This window comes from Xiphias gladius, chromosome 11 (genome assembly GCF_016859285.1).
Source record: "Xiphias gladius isolate SHS-SW01 ecotype Sanya breed wild chromosome 11, ASM1685928v1, whole genome shotgun sequence".
In the NCBI taxonomy this organism is placed as follows: domain Eukaryota; kingdom Metazoa; phylum Chordata; class Actinopteri; order Istiophoriformes; family Xiphiidae; genus Xiphias; species Xiphias gladius.
In genome coordinates, this window is record NC_053410.1 from 27,618,484 (window position 1) to 27,637,230 (window position 18,747).

Below are 18,747 nucleotides of genomic sequence, written 5' to 3' on the forward strand. Positions count from 1 at the left end.
TTCCTGCAGCTCAGCTGACTGTTTTTCTGACACAAACCTATTTTGTCCTTTTTCTCAGTTATACAAAGGACGAATCAATGCCACTAGCCACATGATCCAGCATCCCATGTATGGAGCAGGCCACAAGTACCGCAACCTCCATCTGCCCATCTCCACCACGCTGGCTGAAGTCCTGGACCGGGTGTCTGGTATGTTTCAGTGAAGAAAACTTAAACTTCTTATTGCAACAAACCACTATATGCATCATGAGCCGGACTTCAAACCAAGTAGAGAAATTAGCATACTGGTGTGTGTATCGCGGGGCCTTTCTTTACCTCAACTTCAGAGATAACTAGGCCTTTTTTTTAAAACAAGAGAGATGCCTTTATTTCTGATTACCCATTTAAAATTATATCTTGCCATTATTTTAATCAGAAGCTTGCCTGTTTTTATGCCTCATCGATGGCCGTGGCCAGAGGCTTTATGTTTTTGGGTTGTCCGTGCATTCGTCTGTCCCATTCTCCTGAACACAGGTGTTTCTTATTAAAAGGTTTCTTGGTATGCTTTTATTCGTACCATAGAAAGGAATTGTTGGCTTTGAAGTTGAAATCTTGAAGATTTCAGTCCTGATTGATTTGGCGACACGTGTAGTTACTGGTGGTCACACCAAATGTGTTTTGATACCACATGATAATGAGGCTCAAAAAAGCAAAAATGTATCAGAGATATCAAAAGTTGATATCTCTGATACATGATTTGCCAAAATCAATAGTTGGTTACATTCTAAAAAACAGGTGTGTACAAGAAAATTAGAAAATGGCAAATGAGCTGGTAGACTGAGGAGCGCAAATCTTGTGAATGAGCAGAAAAACATTTGCATCGTGAAGAAAAAACCCTTTATGACTGCACAGTAAGTAAAGAATTCTCTCCAGGATGTAGGCGTACATGTACTCTGGTGGACAGTCTCCCCTCGCTCTACCCCACCTGTTTTGCTATCGCAAGAGGGTTCTACTGATTATTGCACATGCTCTGTAGAGAAACAGGGAGAGAGAGACGTTCTCTGGTATTATATTGAAGGATGCAGACACATCAAAGAGCCATACTACCAGAGCTTTTCAGGATGAAGAGTTGGAATATCCTTGACTGGATGCAATGGATTTTCCACAAAATATTAAATATGATAATATTGTTTGAGTTCATGTGTATTTTATCCAATTACTTTTGACCCCATAAAATTTTGGCACCACACTGTTCTTTCTGTATTGTTTTAAGCCTACTCAAATTAAAACTGAGACTTGGCATTAATGTACTATCCTTTATTTTATTTCATTTCAAATTGAATCTGCTGAATCTGCTAAAGCTTAGAGCCTGAAAAGAAAAATGTGTAACTGTACAAATACTTTTGGTTTGGACTGTATGCAGTTGTGGGCTGTCCCTTAAAAGTTGATGAGTTGATGCATTTTGAGTCTCAACTCACTGTTTTTTTTTTTTTTTTTTTTGGTTTTTTTTTAAAGCTGTCTCATAGAACACAAGAGCAATGCAGGAGCAACAGTGTGGCAGGCTGTAAAACTTTACAAACTGAGTCTTGTCTTAAAATGACCAAACCACAAAAGTAACTGTGATGGAAGTAGAGATAGATGATGGAAACGCCGGACAGCGCGAGGTAGGGCAATGTGACTTGTTTCTTTTGGATGCTCTGATACTTTCAGCTCTAGTGTCCGGCTGACTGCACTGTTCAACAGCCTGGCAGGAGAGAAACTTCATGGTGTGGTAGGATTTCATAAACGAGCTATGACCAATGCACAAAATTTTACTTTCTCTGACTGTGTGGAAATCTGATGTTTTCACATCCCAGATGATGAACAGACATTAAAATGTGAGTTTTTATGTAAAACATAAGAGTCATGTATAGGAGTACGTGGGGCGGCTGCAGCTGAGCTGAACTGACAGTGACTGTGCTGGGGAGTGAATAATATATTTCTCCTATTTGTAGATACAGTGTAGAGAAGAAAAAACATCAGTAATAATTTTGAGTGTTTATAAAAACGGAGAAAGAGAACAAAGGTTTTTTTCCCTTTTCATTGTGTTTTTACAATTTTAATACCAATTTGAAGTTAATGTCTTGTGGCAGACTTCTTGCACAACAAACATGGAACACAGTTTTACAAGTAATTGTAACTCAAGAAGCCCATAACACTATTATGTTCTTACCATATTCTTACCACGGTTTATACCACAAACACAGAGGTTGGAAGCCTTCTAAACCAGATTGACACAGTTTGTGTCCAAAATCATAGACTTTACTTTCAAATGAAAATGAACACACACTATATGTGATGATGTAATACATTTGAATATATCCATACATCTGCCAAGTAATCATACAAAAAAAGACGCTCTTTAAATATAAAGACCTTTTTTTTAAAGATCATAATTTTTGGGTTGTCGTTGTGGCCTAGGGATTAAATTGCATACCATGTAACCTAAACATTTCTATTGATTGTCTTTTGAATCTTTTTTGCACGTCTGCTCTCTTTGTTCGGGCTTTCTCTTTGTACCTAAGCTGTTGCTATCCAAAAAAGTTCTAATGCAAAAGAAAAAGATCATAATCATCATGGTTAGACATTTTCTTCTGTATCAAAATATTTCAGGGATTTTCTCTACACCTGTGGTTTCAGTGCAAACAGTAACTGCTTTCAGCTAATGCAGCTTAACTTTTCAGAATGTAGATACACCAAGACCTAAAAAGATATACACTAAGAAAAACAAACAAAAAACTGGGCAACTGCGCTCACTGTCTCCATAGCAACATTATGCTGCTTTTTAACATCACTCACAGCAAATGGGAAGCCTGATAGGAAAATCTCATAATATATTCATCACATAAGAAAAAAGAAAAAACATGTACAAAAATCCATGAAAATTAGCTTTTTCTGGCTTGAGAGGAATTTTAGATTTTACTAGCACTCTGACTGCTAACACAGATGCTCTCCTCTATCCATTCACATACAGATAATTGCTGTGTGTTACAAACCTGTGGACATACAGGCAAAATATCTAACATTTTCACACATAACACACAGTCAACTCAGATCATGGATCGATAGACCAGCAACTATTAACGATGGGTTGCAAGTAGACTGTGCTTCATTCTGAGGGGTCACAAGTCAAAAAGCTTGGATACCACTGTTCTAAGCTGTATTATCACTCTTCCTCTTCCTTTCTTTTCTGTATTGTAAGTAGATGTGACTAAAAAAAAAAAAAGTTCTGCAATATTACCACAATCCAATTTCTTTTACAATTGACTGCTTTACATAGCCTCTACATGAGAAACACCTTGGAGTGTAACTTGCCTTGTAAAGGTTTGAAGGAGAGGGAGGCCAGATTTGGTGGGATGACATGTCATATTTTATTTGCAGCCATCATTGTAATCAAAAACCTAATCAAGGGATGATTTGAGGTTTGACTGGCACTCTTTTAATTGCATCATCTTGTTGGACCTCCTTCTGCCATGGTTTTAATGGCAAGCACCTAGAAAAGTTTATCTCGACAAACCAACTCCTAATATTTGCACAACAGTGGATGCAAATATGTATTCATTTGGATTGTGTTTTGCTGAATTTGTTAAAATTTGTTTAAAATTTGTGCTACATTTGGATGGAAACCCACCTACTAAAGCTGTGAGATGCAGTATTATCTGTTAGTGTTTAGTCAGCTATGTTTGTGATAAATGGCTCTTGGAACCTTGAACAGCCGATACACTACTGTTGTGTGTGAGAGAGTAAGTGTGAGAGAGACATCAACTACTGCCTGTGCTTCTGTTACCATGCAGATTTTAATTGAAAATATCTACATTTTTAAACTTGCCAATACTTGTTATTCTGGTAAAAACATTTTTTCATTTTGCTTTCTGTTTTCCATAAAGACACACCCAGCATTACAGCCAAGCTGATCAATGAACAGAAGGAGGACAAGGAGAAGAAGAACCATGAGGAGAGGGAGAAGATGAAAGCAGACAGTGGCTTCCAAGACAACTACAGTGTTGTTGTGGCCTCAGGTACTTGCTTCTGTTCCATACACACCCCTTGTCCTGTCATTAGTTAATTAGCCATCCTCGGCTGGTCACCATATCTTTTCCAATCCCTTACACAGCAGTTAGAGTAAATAAAATCAAAGTAAAAAGGGAATTGTATAGATTTGTATAGTTTACACACAAATAAAATGCACTAAAATTACAGTGAGTCCTCAGGGCCTGAAGCCAGGGGGTGAGCCTAAGTGTGGCTTTTTTTCTCAAAAGAAACAAGTATTACAAAACAAAGTTCAAAAGTCAACATTTTATGTACAAAGGCCGCACAATTCACTTTGTTAAAATGAAATAAAAAAGTGATTAGAATAATAAATGCCAGAGGCTTCAGCAGTTGCATTTCGAAAACCCAGGCATAAAACAAAGTGTCCACTTATTTGCTTTTAACAATGTGATTGTTTCTCCAAAAGTCAGTGGAACAAGAAGCAACAATTTAAAAGGGAACTCACCCAATTTCATAAATCAAAGTTGGTTTACAGGTGTTGGGAAGTACTACTGCATATGTGAAAAAAGTTTTATGAAACCTTCTGTGGCCTCAGAGGGAGCTAATAAACATCCTTAAGTGGTGTCACTTGAGTCAGCATTGGCTTTGGATGAAGGCTACAGGTTTAAAAAAAATCAAAGTAATCCAGGGAAGCGGCATTACAAACACGTGAGTATACCACTGTAGCCCAGATACAAAACTCTAGCCTTGTCTCTGCCTCTAACCTTGTCTCTGCTTAATCTTAGAGGCTCCAGGCTACATTAGCTGTTACTAGCTAAAGGCTTTAAACTTTCCCTGGGAGTCCCAACTTGTCGATCGCAGTGATCTAGGTTGTCAGGTTGCTCCTGGTTTGTTGAAGTGCAGTTGTATCCTCCAGCAAACTATTGAAGATTTTCCCTAGGCTCTTGACCGTTCTTTCTGTCTCCGTTGGAATCTGTATCCCTCCCAGGGTAAAATGGAGCTGGTTGACAACTCTTCCCTTCTTCAGGAACAGAGACCTGGACTTGGCTTGTTTGAAACTCATCCTTGCACATGAGATGAGTCATTCAAGCCCTTGAAGGAGCCATCTGCACCCAGGAACAGATGTTGCTGTCACTGTGAGGTTGTCCATGAATGCTCTGGGTGGCTGACATGGGGCCTCTACATTCAACCTCCGCTGATTTGACAATCATGTTCATGGCCAACAAGAAGAGTGGCACAGAGATTGTGCAGCCGATGATTATGCCCTTCTCTACCTGTTGCCAGGCTGATGTTAATGACCCTGAGGAGACTCTCAACTTGAAATTGCTGTAATAGTCCAGGGTGAGGTTCCGGATCATCTGGCACATGGTGTCTTGTCAGTGCTGTTTCCACAAGCTTGTATGGGATGGATCCATAGGCGTTGGTTAGGTCTAGCCAGAGTGCTGCAAGGTCTCCTATGCGTTCCCTTGCCTCTGGGATCAGCTGGGTCACCACTCCTGTATGATCTAAGCATCCAAGTACACCTGGGACTCCCCCCTTCTGTACTGAGGTGTCTATGTACGCGTCCTTCGTGAGGAACTCAGTTAATAGTGGTGTCTTATTGGCCTTCGCCCATGGAGCTGGGCTGAAACCACCACTCCAGATTTCTCCTGAAGCTCTTTAGATTTCTTGTGTGGTGTTTTTTCCACAACCCACATCAACCAACTTCTCTCATTGAGTTTCTTTATATCACTATATGAACGCTTTTTCTTTGTTCCGTTACATTGGACATTATATTAAATATTCTGATTATACAAAATTGCTTAATTTGCATTCATTTCTGAAGATGCTGCTCTGAGGGGATATTCTGACTTCTTGTCTTGTAAACACAACGATGACTGAAGCAAGTGACTATCACCACCACCCGCTCCTGACAAGAAACTGCGTTCGGCAGCAGAGAAAACTTACATATAGCCCTTTTCATCAAACACAAATGGGGAAAGATCATTTTCTCAGCCCAGTTAATCAGATTGCCATGTTGGTACCACATAAAAGGGATCTTTTTCCATTAGGTTGAATTATTAGTTTTAATCACAATCATGTAGTCCATTACATGGAGATTGGTGTGTGTTTCAAGTAAAAATAATGACATTTATTGTACGCTTGAAAGAAAAAAAAAAATAGTGCATCCCACTAAATTGCAGAAATATGCAGGTCCATTCTGTACCTGAACATACTGTTGAAAATGTTAAATGCAACTTGGACTATCTAAAAATTTAACAGAACCACGATGCTGATTTTGGCAAACCAACTACTTTTGATGTCTCTGATAGATTTTTTTCTTTTCTTTTTTTTTTTTTTTTTGAGCCTCATTATTATCTTCTATTTTTGCATGGTCACTTCTGCACTCCTCATATTGATGGACAACTCCACCTCAATCTAAATGGCAACTCTGAACTCTCAGTCAACTCTGAGCGTTTGCAAGCTTTTGTGCATGAACTAACATTGAAACAACACTCAGCTGCCTAAGTAACATTTAGTAGCCAATTGTCCAATTACTTTTGAACCTTTAAAATTTGGGCACTATTGTATTACAGGAGATATATGTCATACTCAGTTCTTTCTATGTTGATATAAACCTACTCAGATTAAAATGTGCTTTATGGCATGCTGGCACAATATATCAGCTGTTGGTAGCTTTCAATATAAAACTGAGTATTTCGATCAAATACAAATATTAACCTTTTATTTCTGTGGATGAGAACAAGAGTAAAAGGCCCTTGGTGTTTCCATAATATCTGTCTCTGTCATCAGGCTTAAAGTCCCAGTCCAAGAGGGCTCTTTCAACCCCTCCCCGACCTCCATCAAGAAGGGGTCGCGTGATGAGCGACAAGTTGACTGCTTCGTCTGGTGTGGACCCCTCAGCAAAAACCATCAGTGTGCCTGTCTTCCACCTGTACCACAAGCTGCTTCCAGGTACTAAATGTACACATGCAAAATTAACATGTCGCCTCACATCTGACAGCAGGAGATGGAGGTGTTCGAGTCAAACACTTAAACAAAGCAGCCAAAGTTGTTGTATGAGGTGAATTTTGGTGTTTGCCCTGTCAGGTCAGCCCCTTCTGCCTGAAATGACCTTGGCCCAACTACTGACGCTCCTATACGACCGCAAGCTGCCACAGGGCTACCAGTCCATCAACCTGACAGTCAAACTGGGCTCCAAGGTCATCTCTGACCCTGGCCTTTCCAAGACAGACTCCTTCAAGCGGCTACGCACAGAAAAAGGTACAAAAAACCTACAGTACTTGAGGAGGATTTCTCTTAAGTTCAAATAATATTTCAGTCAGCAAATTTTTTTATAATTCTTTGACTTAAGGTGGTTCAAGTTGGTAAACTGACAGTTTTTACTCATTTTGCAAAGTGTGCCTGCTTACAGTATGCTCACTTCATTCAATTCAATATACACCTGGCTTAACTATAATTCTTTACCTTTTTGTACAAGAGTCTTACTCAAGAGTCACAGCGGAGATCTTTGATGTCATCTAACAAAGATCTCCTGCTCCCCTGATATTTACCAGGAGATTTATAAAAGGTTATCAAATGGATTTATGGTCACTTTCAGACCTGCAGTGCGACTCAGAAAAAAAAATCTATTGTTGCTTTTTAGTTCTAGTCCGTATTGTGTTCACACAGGGCCTTTCTCAGACGGGATCCCTCCCACTCCCACTCCGTCATGGAGAGTAACTCTATTTGTAGTCACACTCAAGAGGCTGAACGAAGCCCCCTTCATTAAGGTGTAGGGTATAAATACAGCGACAAGCTTTGGGACAAACTTCCCTCTCCAGTGGAAATAGGAACTGTCGTAACTTTTTGTAACTATGATTCATATCATATACACAGCACTAATAATAAGCTACATAAGTAACATTGTAGGGAGTGATGTGGCAGACTCATTACATTCACTCCACAATAGGCCTAACACTGTGGAGAAAAATCAAACTTACTCCCAAGCTTCTTTTGTGGCATTTTTTTTGTAAACATCTTCTCGTTTTTAACTCTAATTTTTATAAGTTGCTTGGTTTTTGCAACAGTCCCTTTAAATATACAACACTTTCCAATTAAATGAACACGTATACCGTTGTCTAGACTAGAGAAGGGTGTAGTTGATCCTAAATACAATGTAATTAAATGTCTATCTTAATTTGAGCAGTTCACGAGTAAATGTACAGATAATTGCACAGAATTTAAATATGTACAGAGCATCTTCCATGACGAACAAAACACGACATTGCAAGCAGTCAATAAGTCCGCATTGATGTAGACTCGCTGTTGGAAGGTTTTATAACCCACTTCCACTCCCTGCTAATTGGTTTGGGATGGCACTTAATGTGTTGAACCCCGCATGTGAACGTGCAAGTGGAAGTGAGAGGGTGTAAGGGGTGGTTTGAGAAAGGGCCACTAATTTATTACAGGTGAACCAAGAGGAGTAAAAATAAAGTCATCTGGACTGACAGGTAACTAATTCATTGGACAGTTTTTACTGCTGGATGCATAAATAAGCAACTGTTTGCTAACACGTCATCTTAAAAGCTGATGATATGTCAATGTTGTATTCATAGCTTGTATCTTCTGCCCCCAAGTGGCCAAAAAATCAGCTATTTCAGGTTTAACTAAAAACTTTATTCTTGACCTTAGAAATAATAGTTTGGCAAGACAATCCCGATTTGAGGTCCACTTGCTATGTTTTTCTGGAACTTTCATCTGAAGTTAAAATGGCTTCAGCCTTCTCTTTAGGACTTCTCATTCATATTGTCTTAAAAGTTATCCATAAAAGTCTATTCTTGACTTTGGATATGGTAGTTTAAGTCAAGGTGCACTTACTAAGTAGAGTTGAAAGCACTAGCAAAAGCTACTAAAAGAAAATCAAATTCAAGACCTTTCAACCGAATCACTCCCTGGAAAAAGATAAGAAGTGGATTATTTGTCAGATTATTTCAATAGATTAATTTGGAGATAGCTTTGGAGTTAGCTTTTGAATCAATGCTAAAATCACATTCCAATTTTACAGTCTTGAGTTTGGCCGCTTTCATTCACACGGCAAACCAGCTGCACCAGAGTTCTCTTGGAACTGGACGAAGACCCTCCTTTTCAAAACTGCCTCGGCAGTCCAGAACAAAATATGCAAATGCAATAGAGAGAGCCTCAGCCTTACCAGACAGGCAAACCCATTTGGCATGAAAGCGAGCAATGATACTCCAACTGTCTAATAATGGTTGCCAAAAATACAGTCAATGTTCTGGTTGTTGAGTTCTTAATTTGCCATGAGGCCTGCTGAACTACCACTCGTGGTGGAATTTTGCCACTATCCACTAAAGCATCAACTTCTGTCCCTATTAAGATCCATTGATTGGACAATCGCTGCCCTTAGGCCAAAGTCTGAAAAACATCTGAATGGAAGAGAAGGAAATGAAGGGATAGTGGTAATTTTTAGACATTTCTTCTACTTGTGAATGGTTTTGGACTTAAAATGCAGGCGCGTTCTAAATGGGTTTTACTGCAGTAAAAATCCAGTCAAGTGGCTATTACTCTCCTGCTCTGTCAAGATTTAATTTACTTCATTCTGGGCTCAATTCACATCACCTGGGCTATTTCTTCAACTGATTTGAAAGAAAGGCTTTGAAGTATAAAAGCTCATGGCGTGGTTATGAGCACAAACTGTTCAATCACAGTTGCTTTTCTGCTTACCTTTGCAGCCCTCTGGGAATTAATGCTTTTTGATCTTTAAATGTTGCTCTCATACAATATTAATGGGATTTTTAGACATCACTGTAGCATTCATGTACAGACTTTTGACAAATTAAAGTAAAAACCAACATTAAGTGTAAGGTGTTGAGCCACCAGGAGCAATCAGAACAGCTTCACTGCGTGTTGGCATTGATTCTACAAGTCTGTGGAACTCTACCGAAGGGAAAGAACACCATTGTTCCAAAGGATAGTCCATCATTTGGTGTTTTGACGACGGTGGTGGAGAGTGCTGTCTAACACGTTAGTCTATTGTCTCCCGTAGGTGTCCCAAGTGGGTTGAGGTCTAGTGACTGTCAGGGCAATAGCATATGATTCACATCATTTTCATACTCATCAAACCATTCAGTAACACTATGGATGGGGGCATTGTCATACTGTTTCTCCACTAATTTTCAGGTTTTTTAATTTGTCACCCGTCTGTATTTACAGTGGCATATGGAAAGATTGTGTTATACCAGGGACGCTATGCTGAAAAATGTTTTTTATTTTGGCTTGAAAAAGTATGTTTATAATTTAATTTACCCTAACTGTCTTACCAAGTTATATAGATAATAAAATGAACACTTGCAGTATCTTGTTTTGCTAATCTCAGCATTGGTGAAACCGCAGACCTGCTCATATACTTTTTGTCCATTGGCCATGTCCTGTCCACAATGCATAGCTTCCATTTTAAAACAGTGGTTTCATTGGCTTGGATGACTTTGGTGATGATGGTTGGTTGAGTAATTAGGTATCATTGATGTTGTACTTTGAAGTAAGAAATTGGATGCACTGTCAGAATGCTTTTCTTCTTTTTTTCTTTTATCCGCCTAGAACACATCTTTTAATAGCAGGAAAAGCACAGGTGGAAGTAATGACATTAATGGTAGCTCTGCCAAGAAGTCTTAAAAGTGATCCAGCAATCACTAAGAGAAACCCTAGCAGTCCCTTGAATGTTGATGTCTTTTGTCATTAAAAAAAAGTCGAGTTTCTACAAACAAACTGCTGGCATTCAAGTTGCATTTTGGGTACTGCTGGCGGCATGTTTTTGTCAGTAAAGCAGCACTAATATCTACAACATTTGAACGGCAAGTCCAGGTTCCATCATATAAACACACAACGTGAGTCTTTATTGTGTTCATGTTATAAGGTTCTGTTCTCCTTAGTCCTGTTCATGGGTTCTCGAAGTTCAACAGAGCGGGGTTTACATTAACTTAACTAGTAGTTAAGTTCCTCTGCAGGAACTTAGCTACTAGTGACCTAGGGTGTTCCACGCCCAGATCTTTTTAGATCCTTGTGAGGCTTCGGTACTTTTTAGCATTTCCACTGTATATTACAAACTGGGACATTTTGGATATGACTTATTAAAAAGGCAACATGATATGATTGACTGATTAACTGATATTGATCTTCTTTTATGTTTACACTGAATGCTAAATGGTGTGCAGTGCGCCAAACCACTTATCTATCATTATCACTATCATTTTTCAGTTTGCTCCACTGCACTTCAGTGTGATTCTTTATTTTTCCATAATCTTGATCATGTAGCTTTCTTAACCCTGAATCAGTTTGAAAAAAGCATCCACTTACTTGGTTCAGCTGCATCTAATAAGATATCATCTGATGAGCCTGAATTCTATAGTCTTTCTTTTTCATCTTTTAATTTTTTTTTTTGCTAGCATTGTTTGGCTGTGTGTTGTATCCCAATTTCAGCCACATGCTGAAAAATCTTCTGGTCCACGGTTTGGCTAAGCCCAGCTCCTTCCTGAATTACCTCCTCTTCCTAAATACTAATGATGACCTTAACATCTTGGTTTTTCTAAGAAACATTCTTTATTAATATTTATTTTTTGAAGTGTTAGTTTTCTAAGTTGAGACAGACATAGAAATAAAACCTCTGAAAGTACCTGAAACTTAATTGGACTACCACCACCTGAGCAGTGGCTGAGTTTAGTTCGTACTGAAACTTTGTTTCCACTGCAGTGCAAACAAAAGCAGACCCCTTAGCAATGGCTACACATTCCATTGTGTTTTATTAAGTTCCTGCAGTGAGGATTGTTGACCCTGTTCCCCAGGATGGTCACCACCAAAATTACTTCTGTGTCTTCTCTCTGACTCTCTTTCTCTCTGTTTTTTTTTTCACTGAAGCTAACGAAAGAAAAGCCCAGTCAAAGCACAGAGCAGCTAAGGTAGATTATCTCTGTGGGTGCAGAGGGTTTTAGACACTTGTTTACTTCACCCATAATTCTTTAAACCCTCTGTGAAAGATTATTTGTCGGCACAGCCATAAATTTTTATGGCCCCAATTTAACCCCGTTATTTTTCAACCTTGACATTCCCAAAATTAGCAGGTACTTATTTGCCACTTCCCTTTCAATGAACTCGAATAAACTCCTCCCTTCTTATACTGATTAGGCCAGTCATTATGTTTATTTAACCAATATGTCCTTCCTTTGTGGCTGCTGAATTCAGATAGCTTCATTACATGAGCTGTAAGGGATTACAAACCCAGCAGCACAGAGAAGCTGACAAATAACATGGATTAGTGGCCCAGTGGAGTCTCTCCCTGATCCAGACTTTGCATCAGAGATTTCATTTTCTCTGTTGCCTGAATATAGTTTTTGAAGCTACTCCAGTTGTGATGCCTCTGAAAGAAACTGATTGTTACTGCAGTCTGGTTTAAACCACTTACATCATGTCTGGCATGCACAACATTTAACTACACTACCAGTCCCTGAGAAAAATGGCCCAAAAAACCTTTCAGATTCATTGCTCCTTCCCATAAAACCTTTTTATGGCAGATAAATGAAGGGAAATGTCAGTGACCCCTGATAAAGATGGTGAGACATTTCCTTTGAATTCACTGCTGAGGGTTTCAGCAGGGGGGAAATGTAGACTCTGTTTACGTCAGTCTCCTGTATACACACATGGGCACACATACCCATTTTACCTTTCACAAAACAAGTGGCTAAAGGCATCAGTATCCTTCAAACAAGAGCCTGTCTTAACAACAAACAGTGTCATCCTTAACCTTTCTGATGTCAGAATCAGGGTCGCATCTGACAATTTTTGTTACTTTCCAAAACAGACAATCTGACAAGAACACTTGTTTCACCCTTCAATTGGCCAAGTGTGAAGAGGTTTAAAAGTGATTAGGCCTAGTTTGAACATCTCTCCAACTATTTTTTTCATTCTTCACACAATTACTTCTATCTCTTTTTGTGTTAGCAGCAGAGTTCAACACCATGACTCGAAGTTAGAGGAGCAACTATCTGAAAGTATGCACATTTATATAGTGTACAATTCTCGTCCCTCTCTATTAGGACAGGCTTCTCACCCCACCTTTGAGTGTGGCCATTCAGAACAGGAACAAGCACTTCTGCTTTTAGACCTGGTCACTTCGTACAAGCTAGTTGGTTTTGAAGCATCAAAGGGGGACTCCACAAATTTTACACATCAAAGTCTGTTTACAGATGTTGGAGAGTACTACTGCATATGTGAAAAGAGGTGTTTGAATCCTTTTGTGTCTCCAGAGGGAGCTCTGTGAAGTCTGATAAATGTCCTGAAGTGATGTCACCTGAGGACATTGCAGTAGCTGATACTGCAGCATAACACACCTGAATCTCTATCAGTGTCAACAGTCGAGTTACATTGTAGGAAATGCAACTCAACTGCTAGGTGTACTACTTTTTAAAGTTTTAAGTCTTAGTTGGCTCTGAGAAACATTATTTCTTTCCATGCAAGCAGAAGAGCTCAAGTATTTATTCATTTGCCTCTATGGTTTTCCTTGGATTTAAAAGATCATATGGTAGAAGTGCTGTTTAATTATTTCTCTGGCAAGCTGTCAAATGACCCTCTAGTCCTCGCTCTCCTGAAAACAGGAGTGTTCTCTAAACTTGTTTTGGAAGTTTAGACATGTTAATCCCTGTTGGAAGCCTTGTATTCACAGTCCCAGTGACTGTTCAATTCATTACGTAGAGAATGTGCGGTGTAGGGAAAATCTGAGAGAGATGCAGAGAGCAATGAATCATCTGTCTGATTTTCACCTCTATAAGAGATTGATTGGCTTTTTGGAGGATGAGCTATCAATCGACCAGAGCTTTATGTTATCATAAAATTGTGAGGCCATGCCATTTTAAAAATACGGTGGTGGATTAGTGTTGGTGGACGAGGGACAAAAATACTATATACATAATATAATATAATATGATATAATATGATATAATATAATATGATATAATATGATATGATATGATATGATATGATATGATATGATATGATATGATATGATATGATATAATATAATATAATATAATATAATATAATATAATATAATATAATATAATATGTAAAAAAAACCCTAACCACTTGTTCTTATTGTCATTAGTCAGTTAAATTGAAACGCACAGACACCCAACAAAAACTGGCCATTTCTCAAATCTCTTTAGAAGATAACCATCCACTAAAGCGTATATCATATTAAAAACATGCTCCTTTATAACTTTTTATAACTCTCACTTCTTGAGTAACAGGAGACTATTGTCTGCATCTGTCACAGTGCCAGTAGCTAATCCAGCATGAGTTTTTATGGTGCACATTCACCAAGATTTAAACAAATTTAGTCTTTAAAAAAATGTCTCAGATTAATCCCACATCTGACTGACTGACTCCATGGCAACATTATACTTACTGTTTGCATCATCCAAATTTGGGAGTGGGAACTGTACATTCAAACCTCAGAACATATTAATCTACATATGAAGATTTAATACAGAACATATTCATCACGGACAGAAATAAGAAAAAACATGGGAGATAAAATCCTTAGCAATTAGCTGATTTTCACCAGCAATAGATTGTCCAGTCAGTGCAGTTCTTGGCTCACGGAAACACTGACATTCTCCTCTATTCATTCATATGTAGGGATTATTGAAAAGCCTTTGGAAATACAGGTGAAAAACCCCAACAATTTCAAAGTTTGTAAGTAAAACAATTTAACTATATTAAAAACTGTCGTCTCATGTGTCGTCTCACATACCAAATGATTGCCTTTCCTTGTAGTCTTCATAAAAATGTCATATATGGCATGCCTAACTAAGAAATGTAATGATTATGCAATAAACCTGTTCAAAAAAAGGGTGTGCAAACTGATCAAAAACAGCATCTGGTGCAATGCATTTAAATAAACGCTAATTACATTTTTACATTATCAACATTAAAGTTTTGTTCAGTTTTGTAGAATCTCTGTGTGAACAAATCACAATAGACTGTACACATGGTAGACTTACTTCTACAATAAACCAAGCAGTGAACGAAGAATGCTGTATGCTCATTTCAGTGATGAGATTCTCCTCATGGTAGACTACAGGTTACATACAAATACAGTGGCTGGTGTCCCAGATGCCAGACAGTGCATGAACATACAACAGGTCCTCTTTTTGCTCTCCTTGCAGTGGATCACTGTGACATGCTGAACAGCTGTCCTGAGGACGAACCAATGATGGCCAGCGAAGATTGTCTGGACGCCGCCACTGATGAGTCCCTGTTGGAGACCAGCCCCATCCAGTCACCGCTGCAGGTTTTTGCAGGCATGGGTGGCCTAGCCCTCATCGCAGAGAGGCTACCTATGCTCTACCCTGATGTGATTCAGCAGGTGAGACTCACAGCCTGCCACAGACTGATGGTACTTTAATGGTCCCTGCATATGCCAAAGTATGGAGGTCAGTTAGAACTAAAATCTTAATCTAAAGTATGTTAATGTACACTCGCTGAGCACTTTATTAGGAAAACCATACTAATACTGGGTAGTGCCTACCGTTGCTCTTAGAACACCCTCAATTCTTCGTGGCATTGACTCCACAAGATGAAACATTCCTTTGAGATTCTTGTCCATGCTGAAATGATTGCATCAAATTATTTCTGCAGATTTGTCAGCTGCCAATCTCCTGTCCTACCACATCCCAAAGGTGTTCTAATGGATTCAGATCTGGTGACTGGGGAGGCCACTGAAGTACACTGAACTAATTGTCATGTTCATGAAACCAGTTTGAGATGACTTTTGCCTTGTGACATGATGCATTATCAAGCTGGAAGTAGCCATTAGAAGTTAGTAACTTGTGGCCATAAAGCGGTGCACATGGTCAGCAGCAATATTTATATAGGCTGTTGCATTCAAAGCATGATTGATTGATATTAAGGGGCCCAGAGTGTTCCAAGAACACATTCCCCACACCGTTACACCACCAACCCCGGCCTGGACTGTTGACATAAGGCAGGTTAGATCCGTGGATTTAAGCTGTTGATAACAGATTCTGACCCTATCATCTGCGTGCCTCAGCAGTAATCCAGAATCATCAAACCAGGCTGCGTTTTTCCAGTCTCCAGCTCTCCAGTTTTTTTCAGCCTGTGCCCTCTGCAGCCTCAGATTTCTGTTCTTTGCTGACAGGATTGGAAAACAACATGGTCTTCTGCTGTTGTAGCCTATCCACCTCAAGGTTGGACGTGTTGTGCATTCTAAGATGCTTTTTTGTTCACCAAAATTGTAAAGAGTGGTTATCTGAGTTACCTTGACGTTTCTGTCAGCTCCAACCATTCTGGCCATTCTTCTCTGACCCCTCTCTATCTGCAGAACTGCAGCTGATTGAATATTTTTTGTTTTTGGCAACATTCTGAGTAATCTCTAGAGACTATTGTACATGAAAATCCCAGTAGATCAGCGGTTTCAGAAATGCTCAAACCAGACCATCTGGCACCAACAATCTTGCCACGGTCAAAGTCATTGAGATCACATTTTTTTCCCAATTGTGATGTTTGATGTGAAGACTAACTGAAGCTCCTGACCTATATCTGCATGATTCATTGCACTGTACTGCTGCCACATGATTGGCGGATTAGATCATTACATGAATAAGCAGGTGTACTAATAAAGTGCTTGGTGATTGTATATTGTAAAACACATTCTAATAAGTCCCAATTTTATTATTTATTTTGCAGTAAAATGTATGGACTTACAGTAGTTTCTGTTTTTTACTAAAATATATTGAAATGTTGTGTTTTAAATCATACACTTTGAAATACATTTTTTAACCAGAACAAACAGGAATCAATGTTGTTAAAGGCAAGCAACATTAGGTTTGGCAGATATCCTTAACACAAAGCAATTTCTTCTAGCAATTTAAATTGTAGAAAACATTTTTATATTAATAATTATTTTGATAATTAATAATTATTTGTTGTAGTATGGGGTATATTTTTTCTATGCTATTTTATTGTTTGGCTCTTTCAATAGATTTGTTTTGAGACTTTTTTCTGTTTTTCTTGTCTTTGTTAAAAATAAGCATGCCACAGAAATAGGTTGTTGTTATGTACAGTGCAGCTAAACACTTCATTTTTCAAAGCTAATCATATTGACAGTAAATGTCATTGTTTTTTTTATGTTGACATTCAAACACATATAGTAGTTACTGTCATTGAGTTATATTTCTTGTAGTATAGACAATTTTATAATAGACCAGGAATGGTCGCCATACTTTGTGGAATTATTATCCATGCCCTGATCGGTGTATCTGAGCCTTTCCAACTTCAGATGAACCATCACCTCATCAATCCAGCGGCTATGCGTCGGTGTAGGGCTAAATTTCCAATTATATAGAAAGCGATGAGAAGGCAACAACTTGAGCTTGGTCTGGAGAAAGATTCAAATCACTGAGCCATGCCAAAAACTATAAAACTTGGTCCTCGGCCTAAGACTTTGTTACACATGTACTAAAATGTTTACAAAACCTTTGCCCAAAATTAATTTATACATGGGCAAGCCCCAAAATTAATGTATAATGGTTGCTGGGGTTTGGTTAAACCTGTGGATGAAATCATAGCTTCTGAGCTCTACCAAATGAAGTTCTTTTGCTTTGATCAGGAATATGAGATGTATGTCATTGTCTGTCTTTGTTAGCCGATGAAGTGAAAAAGTAATAGTAATAGTATTTTGCATTCACATTATGTAAAGAAACCAGTCCCTCCTCTCCTTCAGGCTTGAATTTGCATATTACATCACTGTAGGGTTCCTGCTCTCTTACATTAAATACACCCGTCAGCATCGTCTCATATTCACACCTCTCACCGTTGTTAAAGTTACCCTCAATTCTCCTGGATGGTTTACAGGTCAGTGCCCCGGTGGTGCCGTCAGCCACACAGGAGAAGCCCAAGGACAGTGACCAGTTTGAGTGGGTAACCATTGAGCAGTCAGGTGAGCTGGTGTACGAGGCGCCGGAGTCCATTGCCACGGAGCCACCACCCATCAACAAGCAGCAGTCCCAGTCGTCCTCCTCATCTTCCTCCTCAGTGCAGACCATGTCACCCATCCCTGCCCACTCACTGGCGGCTTTTGGTCTGTTCCTGCGCCTGCCGGGGTATGCAGAAGTGCTGTTGAAGGAGAGGAAGCATGCCCAGTGTCTGCTGCGCCTGGTGCTGGGAGTAACAGATGATGGAGAGGGCAGTAAGTCTGAAAGCAATTTACAGCTGCCAACACTGACATTCACTGAAGTCATCATAGAATTGTAGAGAGCTCCATTTTCTGTAACACGCGCATACGTGTACACTCGCACACACGCACAGTTCATCATCCTCTGTTCTTGTGTTTGTTTCTGACTCATCTTGAATATTAATAACATCTAATTTCTCTCTGATTCTGAATTTGTTTTTCCTGTTACTTGAAATGAGAGGCCTTGTTAGTGAATGATGTGAGGGTATCTTTGCTGTCTTGTTTAGTGATACAGGTCTGACAGCACATCAGACTACTGCTGGAGAAGGAAATATGAAATAAATAGAGGGTCATTATTCATGTAACGTGTTTCCTTAACAGCAATAGCAATTCCCTGAAATGAAACAATATACAAACCGCACCACTTGTCAGTAACTTGTTTTTTTGAGCTGTTTGTTTATATATGTCTAAGAAATAAATTGTTTTATCAGTTAAGAA

At 39.0% G+C, this 18,747-nt stretch overlaps 1 protein-coding gene across 1 annotated transcript in view; it reads left to right on the forward strand.

Annotated features, from left to right (window-relative positions):
- birc6 (baculoviral IAP repeat containing 6) overlaps positions 1–18,747 on the forward strand; it is a 164,381-nt gene that overhangs the window by 86,480 nt on the left and 59,154 nt on the right. Inside the window, exons 51-56 of the mRNA XM_040139786.1 lie at positions 59–188; positions 3,905–4,036; positions 6,801–6,962; positions 7,098–7,271; positions 15,224–15,423; positions 17,931–18,264. Of these exons, the coding sequence (XP_039995720.1) occupies positions 59–188; positions 3,905–4,036; positions 6,801–6,962; positions 7,098–7,271; positions 15,224–15,423; positions 17,931–18,264 (1,132 nt within the window). The remainder of the gene's footprint in view (positions 1–58; positions 189–3,904; positions 4,037–6,800; positions 6,963–7,097; positions 7,272–15,223; positions 15,424–17,930; positions 18,265–18,747) is intronic.